The sequence below is a fragment of the Chelmon rostratus genome, chromosome 10 (assembly GCF_017976325.1).
Source record: "Chelmon rostratus isolate fCheRos1 chromosome 10, fCheRos1.pri, whole genome shotgun sequence".
NCBI classification, from domain to species: Eukaryota; Metazoa; Chordata; class Actinopteri; order Chaetodontiformes; family Chaetodontidae; genus Chelmon; species Chelmon rostratus.
Window position 1 is genome coordinate 3,182,090 of NC_055667.1, and position 10,208 is coordinate 3,192,297.

Consider the following 10,208-nt stretch of genomic DNA (forward strand, 5'->3'; position numbering starts at 1 on the left):
CAAGAAAAACCCTGATCACGCTCGACATGAGCACACACAGGGATGAGGAATATCTTCTCGACAAGACAAAAAAGCATCCAACTGTCGGTGCCAAAATAATGAAGATTTGTCTTCAGCCCAGAGTCATAACCAGGTTCATTTTATTAAGCACAGATGCTACTACATGGTTGTGAGCTATGTACAAATGAATGTGGGGTTTTTACAGGAAACATTGCATTGGCAATTCAAATACATTTGGGAAAACTAAAAATGAATCATCCGTTTATCAAATCTTGATAAAACATTGATGAAATATGTTACAATAAAGGAAAATAAGACAGAAATGAACAGCATTCCAGAGAGTGGAGAAGACCGCCGTTTCACCGGATCTGAAAAACACAAGCGAAAATATGACGTCACTCGACGAGGATGAAACACAGCACGTCCACTCATTAACTTGAAGTAACGTAAATGACATCCCGGCCTTGTTCTGGAAGCAATCTGCTCTAATCTGCTGCACAACACTAAATGATTGCAGCTCTATTTGTTATTAAATCTGTTTGGATCTGGATGGGTGGTATGCCTTTGCGTGTCCGTGCAAGAAAAGGTTGGCAGTGCCATCGCTCACTCAGACAGAGTAGCAATATGCTGCTTCTCCACTTCCTCCAAGGGAACCATTAAAACTTCATACTTCCAAGATATATTTGTTTGGAACATGAACACAGGTTGTGAGTGTAGATTTATTTCAGTGAAACACTTTGTAAAAGCCACATGCTTTTTTCTGAAAATGTGTAACAAAAAAAGTGAAGTGGATGAAAATATGTTCTCATGCTTCACAAAGCTTTCCACTTCTTCTCAATATCACCCTTTAAACAATACAAGGCCTTTTTAACACGCACAGATTTGTTTCTATGTGGCACACACTGCCACGATTCCAAGAAAGTTGGAATAATGTGGAAAGCATTAAGATTGCAATCATTTCTAAATGAACTGTGTTTATTGACAGCGTGCTAACTTTGTTGGAATCGGGTTGTACGAGTGATTGAAGAGACTGTGTAGCACACGTGAATCATCTCCTGCTTAGGATTTTCTCTCAGGCACCAACAAAATCAACACAAGCGGTCCAGACCTGTCGTGCCAGACAGTCAGAGACAGGCCGCCTCTGTCCACAGGGCAAAACACTAATCTGTCCTGAAATTACAAGGCCTTAATCCAAAAGTCAACTAAACTAAAATAAATACACATCTAAGACAAACTTAGTAATAAATAAAATGTATATTCTGCACACCATATTATCATGGCTTTCCAACTTACTGCAACTGTTTTTCCTTAAATTGTCATATCATGTCTGTCTGGCATCGTCCTCTGCTGCACCTGCTGTAGACTGTAAGATCAACCTGTCCAACATCTCTGTCTCATGGATCGCTTTGAAAGATGCTTTTCAGCATCTAACCTCACGTTTAATCGTCCCCTCTTCACTCCAGTTACAGCACAGCTCTGTTGCTGATTTTGGACAGCAGGACTTAGAGAGAAATTATTCTTTTTACTCTTTGGCAACATTTTTGTGAATGGAACTTTTCCCACAGATGAGAACTAAAGTATTGTTGGTCGCACGCTGCGAAAGGTTTCACTGATTCCAAATGTTTACCACCATAACTTGTTAAGGGAGTTACGTCAAAATACGATTGTATGAAGGTTGCAGTGGTGAATTACTGCTCCAGGGTAAATGACAACATAACTCTCTTCCTCTCAGTCTGGTGCTCCAGCTGGAACTAACTGCTGTCTTGACAAACATTATTATTTGGGTAGCCTCGGCCTTTCAAAGCTTCTCTGGAAGTTTCCCTCGACCAGAGAAGCATGGCAGTGATGTTACACCACGGTCAGAGTCACCCAGAGAGTTTCATTTCCAGAAAACTCAACTGATGTAGCCTGCTAGAAGAGCAGCTACGTATCACACAGCAAGTCCCCTGCATTTGACTTACAACGAGATACGCACACACCAATCTCTGAATAACTAGTTAGCAATTCACTCAGGAAATATATTTACTATGGAAGACACATGTCAGGTGTTTTACTTTGAAAAATCAGATTTAAGATGGGCTGAAACTTGAATGATCTGTGAGCGGAGCGTCCTGGCTCTCACCGTATATTTGTCCCATTTCTTCTCGGGATCGTACGGCTCCCAGCGGCTGGCAGGGAAGATGTGCTTGTTCTTCTCGTACCAGCTCCTCAGCACCACTTTACCTGCATGAGACTTCAGGCACAAGAGAACATCTGGCTTAACTTTAGCATGGCTTTGAAATTAACAATCCATGTCAGGCTCTCTGCTACGGCTGGGCCACAGTCTAGAGGATAATACTCTGCAGGTGACGTGTTCTTCACCTAGATGGCTTCATGTTCAAGGTAGTGTTTAATGAATCTGGACATCATAGCAAGAAAATTACAATGAGAAAAATACATAGATAAATGGATACAAATAGATCAATCTTGGATTCTAAATAAACAGCTGCAGCAGCACTATGCCATACCAGCCAACATCATTAACATAAAACAGACAAACAACAACAAAAACCTGTTGTTTCTATACAATGTAACACCACTAATTGTACTGATTGATCTGTAATTGTACGTATTGTACTGTATTGTTGTAAGTAATCCTCACCTCATCTTTCTCCACGGTGGCGTCGTTCACCAGTCGAATATCATCATGGACGTCAAAGCTGAAAAGAGGACCTGAACAAAATAGATCAACTGAGTGAAAAGGCAGGAAACACCGCTTCATAATGCTACATGTGGTTTCACAAAATGTGCCATGTAAAAACAAATCCAGGTATTGTACATGGACGGGCCGAAAGCTGTCGACGTTCACTCACCAGATTTGCCTCTGGCTTTGGTCACGATGAAGTCGTAAAAACTGTGGTGCTGGATGAGACAAACAGACACAGTGTTGAGCGAAACAGTGCCACAGCTGTGGGACAAATAAAAATCACATCTCATACACGATGACAGGAACCATAATGTCTTTCAGCAGCCCAAAATCCTGAGAATACCCTCATATATTTGGAATAATCAACAATGACGCCCTAATGCAGCGTAATACTAAACAACAATAGAAAAAAGTGTAATGTTGCAACCAGACTGTGAATCTAAAATACTTCTGTGTGATTCTTGGAGTGCACGCACAAAACAAAACAGAGCGCGGCAACAGCGGCGCCCTGCTTGTCGTGGGTGTGGCGGTAAGACACGCAGCACTTACATGTGGGATAATCAGATCCTCCTTGATGTACATCAGCTGCTCCACTCCAGCAGACCTGCACAGAGATCAGCTTTAACACTGTGTCACAGTTCACTCACTCCCAGGTGGGAGTGAATGGAAGAAGGGAAAGCGGTTCATTTCTCCAGTTTAAAGGATCACTTTCGTTTTTTACAACCTGGACTTTATTTGTAGCATTAAATATGCCCATTTACTCACCCAGACAACTTTGGTGGCATTTGGAGTCGTTTTGAAGAAATTAGCCCCAGAAGAGCGGCGCGTATATCCGTATGCGAGTTATCGGGGCACCCGTGCGCAGCCTCTATATAACGCATAATCTGCGGCGAAACTCGTTCATATTCCAATATTTAGTTATGAAATGCTGGTGCTGTTCCCCTCTGAGCCGGCGGTCGGCTAGTTTAGCTGTAGTTTGGCACAGCTTTGGTTCGTTATTGCGCAGAGTCAGCGCAGAGTCAGCCGTGTTGTGGCTCGCTGCTCGCAGCGCCCGGCGTTCGGTAATGACATCATCCACGTCAGAGGTAGTTGTCTAGAGATGCCGGATGTTGATAACATGCCACCACGGGCTCAGAGGGAATAGCACCCCCGCTCCTCTGGGGCTAATTTCTTCAAAATGACTCCAAATGCCACCACAGTTGTCTGGGTGAGTAAATGGTCGTATTTAATGCTACAAATAAGGTCCAGGTTGTAAAAAACGAAAGTTATCCTTTAAAGCCTCTCTACCTCTACCTCTAAGTTTTTACCCAGTGAATGTTGCGCCAAAAAATAACATTGGTTCACGATAGCGTCCTGAGTTTGGTCAGTTCCCTGTGAGTCTGTTCGGTAACATCATCTTCCTGCTCTCTCAAACAACAGGAGGGAATGTAGGACAGGAAGAATCATGGGTAAACGCTGACCAAACGTTATTAAGGGTTTGAGGAAAAGTGAAACTGAGTGCACTCGTTCGTTCATTCACAGTGAAAGTGTTTTTTGATTGAGACTCTTCCTTCTTCTGCATCTCACCTGAGCTCACTGAAGTCCTTCCTGAGGACCTCCAGAGCCCTCTGCAGAAAGTTCTGGATGGTGTTGCCCTTCTTCATCTGCGGGAGAAATGCAAACAAAGACATAATAAAAACATGACGAGAGTAACCTTCATGGTGAATATATTGTTTGAGCAAGGGATCGTGGGATGCCAATGTGTTTTCAATACTCATCACGCTTTACCTTGACAGTTTTACGGTGTCCAGATCCATCCCAGTAGCTGAATGTAATCTCAATCTCCTCACCTGAAAACAAACTCATGGCATTATTTCTGGACTGAGCGTGCGAGAGTTCATGTGTGAGTGTTTGTACATACAGCAGCGAAAAGACGGAGACAGAGAGGAATTCGCTTAATGAGTCAAAAACGGGACATTGTGGACGAATGTTTGCTTGTGATCAGAGTTAATGAGATGCGGATACACGACTGACTTCCAGTAATAACAAGGGACGTGTGTTTTTGTGGGCACGCAAGTCATTGTGACACTCACTCTTAATCTTCTCCTGTTTGAGCTCCCATTCCTGCCGGAGTTCCTCTCGGAGACGATTCTCCTCCTCCTGAACACAAGCAGCAAAACCCACGCAGTGAAAATGTGAAGGATTTCAGCAGGGCGCCATGTTGCATTAAAGCTTCATTAGAGACTGGAATAATAACAAAATGAGCATTCTGTGGTATAACAATGCTAATTCTACCACTGCAATAACCGTATTAACTGCCATATTTACAGATGTATGAAAAAGCCTCCAGCTATAAGAGTTATATGGGTAAGGCTTTAAAAATCTAATCCCTGTGTTATGTGAGCTACAATTATTCCTTAGCTCACAGGAACGATTGTGAGAATACATCAGGTGAGTGTGGCATTTACTACAAACTCCAGCCCTAATTATTGCTTGGTTTATGTGCTTGCCTGCAGCTTGCCAGGTACACAGCCGTAAATTCTTGTTAGTCTTTACAGTTGGATAGCATTGTGATGACACACAGGTACACACATCTATGGAGGTAGCTGTGCAATAGAATAAAATAATAAAATATTCCCACAATCAAAAGCAATCTTATGCCGTCACACGGTCCAGACACGAGAAGCTCACCTCTCTGTCTCGATCAGGGAGGAAACTTGTGTCTACGTCTGGATTTTTCCCCAGTTTCTTCTTCTTAACTGGAGCGTCTGTGAGACCAAGTCAAACATCTGTTAGACAAATGTCCTAATTAACATGTTATATCTTGTTTGTTTAATCCATACAAAAACCAGCGTGTGTAAACAACATGTCGTGATTTTGCTGGGGGCTGTGTGCTGGACTATTTCATGGCCGGGAGCTATGAATCTGTGGAGTGTGGTGACGATGACAACAACACTCCAGGTGCTGCTACGTGGGTTTTGTTACTTTTAGACAGATCCACGCTGGCTGATTGGCTTTGCTTATCGTCTTTATGCTAAGATAACTGTCTCCCAGCTGTGATCTGGTATTTAGTGCACAGACATTAGAGTGGTATCAATCTTCTCATCAAACTCTCTGCGAGAAGGCAAAGTGCATGACCCAAAATGTTAAAATGTTCCTTTAAGATCTAAGCAGTTCCTGAAAATACTCAAAAAGAGCCATAGGCATCATTTTTAAAGGACAAAATCAGGCTTAAAGTGCATCTGAGGTGACTTTGATGCAGTGACAACTCATATTCTGTAATAAGAAGTGTATGTGTTGTCTGACAGGACCCATTGTGTTTTTCTCTGGTGAAGCTACAGTACGGCTTGGACCACATCAGATCCAGGAGAGAATTATCTCGCTAAGCCACACAAAACACGAAGCAAATGAAAAACGCTGGAAGACGTACAGCTGAAACACATTTTCAGTCGCACTCACAATCCTGCTCTTCGTCTTCGTTTTCCTCCTCCTCTTCTCCTTCATCTTCAGGGTTAAACGATAAACTGGCTATCTTCCTCTTCTGTTCCTCCTTCCTCTTTTTCTCTTTCTGCTTCTCTAATTTACTGCAAACAGAAAAATAAAGAATGAGGGATTAAAATCAAAAAGCGAAGTGACACACACCACAGAGAGACACACTGTATTTACATTTTTCCATCCTATTTAAATGTGTTTTCAATAAGCAGTACCAATTTTTTCTATTATTGTATAATTCTGTATTTATTATCTAGAAAAACAAGATTCAGGGCTCCTGCTGGTGATAAGGGGCTTGCCACCACCCAGAGTCATATCTATTTTTGTTTTTGAGCTTCCAGGGAACAGTTAATTAGATGTGCAAACCTTTACGACAAACCTTATTTCCTATAAACTCAGATACGGGTGTTTTCGCTGGCATGCCAACACTAATCAATCCTGTTCCAACTACAGTGAGTTACTACAACAGCCAGGAAGTCATCCAGCTGTCATTCTGTCTTTCATTTGATATATTGGCAGAATAGAAAAACGGAGAGATCTGTCAACAACACAGCTCTGGGTCAACACGCTGTGTTTTTTCATTCGAACTAACAGTCTTAAAAGACCTCAAGTGCAGCTAAGGACATCTTGAACTTTGAAATTTGAGAACCACCTATTACAGATCAGGAGCTGATCAAACCGTGACGGTACAACTATGAAGTCTCAGGCAACTTGGAAACAGTTACAAGCAGATGGAGAGAAAATTCCTGGAACACATTCGGTTTCCTTCTCAGACACATGAAGGGTTGTTTACATGAGAAGCAGAACCATTTGTATAAATAACATGAAACAAGCTCCTCCGGTTTCACACTGTAAGAAAGGCAACGCAAAATACTGACCTGTTTTTGTTCCCACTCATTGCATAAATTTCACTTGCATTGAGCCCCATTTCAGAAATAAACATATGAAATTGGACATTTTTAAAGATCACATTACACAGTGCTGTATAGGCTATATGATTTATTCATATTCTATATGGCTCAAAAGGCCCTGCAACATTACACCTACATGTGGTCATTGAACACATCATCCCAAAGTCACGGGCATTAAGGGAGCGGTATACTCTGTCAGACCTGCTTGTTGGGCACCCATCTGATATCGGATTAAGAGGCGCTGTGTCCAACCATTTCTGTAGCTTTCTGAAACCAACGATCCGACATTCCCACCCACTTCACACAGCGGCTATGTGGCGGTCCTCTATTCTGTCTCTTGCTTTTTTTTTTCCATTAACACCACTATTTTCGTCACCACATTTCCACCAGATTTTGGAACCTGGATGCAGGAATTCGCTCCCATTCAGCCATAAAAGCATTAGTGAGGTCCCACACTGATGTTGGTTGATATCGTCTGGCTCACAAATGGTGTTCCAGTTCATGCCAAATGTGTGAGATGGGGCTGACGTCAGGGCTCTGTGCAGGCCAGTCAAGTTCCTCCATATCAGTCTTATTTCTTTAGCTGGCCTTGTGCAATGTCACATAGAAACAGGGTCAAAGACAAACTGTTGGAGCACAACCCTGTCTTAAACAGTGGCTCCCAAGCTTTTTGGCTTATTAGGCCTTATTATGGTCTTGTTAGGATTTTTCCTCCTTGGAATGTTTCATTTGAATGATTTTCTTTTTGGGCACGAAGATGGTACTTCACAAAAAAAGCAAAAAGTTTAAGAACCGCCCCCCCCACACTCACACCAGAATTATCTGTTTATCCTGCAGCTATACCTTGGGACCCCCTTGGGTGTGCTGACACCAGCCAGTCTAAACTATAACTGTAGTCGAGCCGAGCTACAACCATTAAAAAATAATACAAAAAATAAATAACAGACCCAAAAGTACACAAAAGCACAGGACTGTACACACAAATAACTGACCAGTCAGCTCACCTGTTTTTCCCAAGATTCTCCCGTATTTCACCCTTCTCTCCCACTGTTTAAATACAGTCTTAAAAAATGGCTGTAACATTATCGAGGGGCATATGGAGTGCTGTAACAGTACCCACTAAAACATCCAGTGACAAGAAGTGAGTCACTCAAATGACACCCGTCAATAAAAGTAGAAGAAGACGGAGAAGAACAAGAGGATGATGAACAGGAGAGTGATGGAGTACCTGCCAAAAGGCTAAAAGTGTGTGCAGCATTACAAAAAGCAAACTTAAGACCCATCTTTTTAGTCTGGCCTTTAACTAAATTTTGAATTTAATCCATTCTAGGCACTTCATCTCATTTTATTTATTTGATTCTATTTTATATGTATAATTAATTTGTTCAGTTTTATTTGTTTTTATTGTTTTAACATTTCAAATTTATCTCCTGTTTTTCCACATTTCTTTTTAATTCAAGATGGTGTTTCCTCAGAACTTAATTCATCAAGATGTAACGGGAGTGTTGATTGTGTGAACTTGTGTGCTCTTGTGTGTGTGTGTGTGTGTGTGTTTCTTCTTTCTTTTCTTTATCTTTGATTGTAAAGCACTTTGTGTGACATTTCCTTTTGTATGAAACGTGCTATACAAATTAAGATATTATTATTATTATCATCATCATCCTTAAGAGCAACATCAGTCAAAGTCATATTTATTGTAAAATTTGCCACGTGGATTTTAGTGAATCACACAAAGGGGAAAAGCAACAGATCTACCAAGCATAAAGTGCGCCAAAGAAGCAAGGAAACATGCTCCACCAGTGACTGTGTTTCTACTATCTGTGCTATCCATTTTCACAATCGCCCTCCCCGACCTGCCAGTAGCATCTCACACAATCACAACTGCAGTGTAATGTGTAAGTGGTGTGTACACATCCTTCAAGTGATTGCTTAATTTATATGTCCCTCTGATTCTGACCACCTCACTGCAGTCACTTAATGTAAGAACTGGTTAACCCAATCTCTGTTGTTCTGATGTTTTAAAGCAAGCGGTCGCCTGGTGGTGATTTTAGGATTCTTTTTTTCATGGAAGGTGTTAAGAACATCTTAAACCAAACGGCTGACCAGTGCAATGCCATGTGCCATATGTCAACAACCAACACATCACAAAGTGAGTCAGAGGGGTGTAATGACTCACAGCTGGAGCTCCTTGGACTGTTCCTTCTTGGCCAGCTGTTTCTCTCTCTCCTTCACCAGGGCCTCCTGCTTCGCCTTCATATCATTCAGCGTCACCAGACCTGATCAAGACATAACAACAAACAAGATTCATTAGCATATTTTCATCCAATTCACAATCCACCCCACACTGATGCAAATTTGTTGTTTTATATATTTCCATGATAACATTGCATCAGCTCAGCTGGCTTTTGTTCACACTTGATCACACCTAGTTAGAGCAACCACAAAGACACTTACCAACTGTGCTGGACTTGAGCTCTGCCTCCACAGCATCATAGTGAGCTGAGAATTTCTTATCGATGTTGGACTTGACCATGTTGTCCTGCGAGAGGACAGAGACACAAGACACCAGACATACAGGTGCGTTAGGTTTGTTTTGCCATTTCTTTATAGCACATTCAATGACAGGGTGCTTATAGGAGACTGTACTGAAAAATTTGTGTTATAGGCTTTATTTTACAAACAAAGCTCGCATTCTGTAGTTCTTCTCAACCTGAATGTTTTATAGGTAGAATTTTCCAGACGGCGACCCCTTCACTGACAGCAGGTCGTTATCCCTCAGGGCTTTACATACCATAACGGCCAATTATTTTGACAACAGAGATGAAGCTAAACAGGCTTGCAGTAATTTCGCGTGACCGGTAAACACGTTGTGAATCGGGGCTGAACGTTACAAACCTCTGCAATCTTCTGCTTGAGTTGCTCAAGATGTTCTCTTTCTTTTTCTCGTTTTTTCATTAGCTGCATGGCTCTCCCAGCCTCACTGGCAGCTCCTTTGTACTGCGCCATGTTGCTTTCTTTGTTGTCGACGCTTGCTAAGAAAGGTTTATAACAGAAAATAACACAAAGAAACGTTTACTTCGAAAATAAAAAGCAGATTTTCTCTGGACTGGGAAAACAGACCTCTCTGTCTCCCACCGCAC

The 10,208-nt window shown here is 41.8% G+C and overlaps 1 protein-coding gene across 1 annotated transcript; it reads right to left on the minus strand.

Annotated features, from left to right (window-relative positions):
• Window positions 1-123: 123 nt before the first annotated feature.
• Window positions 124-10,208, minus strand: fam50a (family with sequence similarity 50 member A). Its single transcript, XM_041946102.1, has 13 exons — window positions 9,964-10,208; window positions 9,523-9,607; window positions 9,245-9,344; window positions 6,125-6,249; window positions 5,357-5,433; window positions 4,759-4,825; window positions 4,454-4,515; window positions 4,253-4,329; window positions 3,236-3,290; window positions 2,853-2,901; window positions 2,642-2,712; window positions 2,123-2,233; window positions 124-368 (listed from the first exon to the last, which is right to left on the minus strand). The coding sequence occupies exons 1-13, from the start codon at window positions 10,072-10,074 to the stop codon at window positions 360-362; spliced, it is 999 nt and encodes a 332-aa protein (XP_041802036.1). The 5' UTR covers window positions 10,075-10,208; the 3' UTR covers window positions 124-359.

Bases quoted from the DNA above. Each gene is read 5' to 3' on its own strand.
- fam50a (XM_041946102.1), bottom strand. From the start codon at position 10,074: ATGGCGCAGTACAAAGGAGCTGCCAGTGAGGCTGGGAGAGCCATGCAG. The intron at 9,608-9,963 runs GTTTGTAACGTT...GTCCTCTCGCAG, and splicing joins TCAAGCAGAAGATTGCAGAG to GACAACATGGTCAAGTCCAA. The intron at 4,330-4,453 runs GTAAAGCGTGAT...TTTCTCCCGCAG, and splicing joins GACACCGTAAAACTGTCAAG to ATGAAGAAGGGCAACACCAT.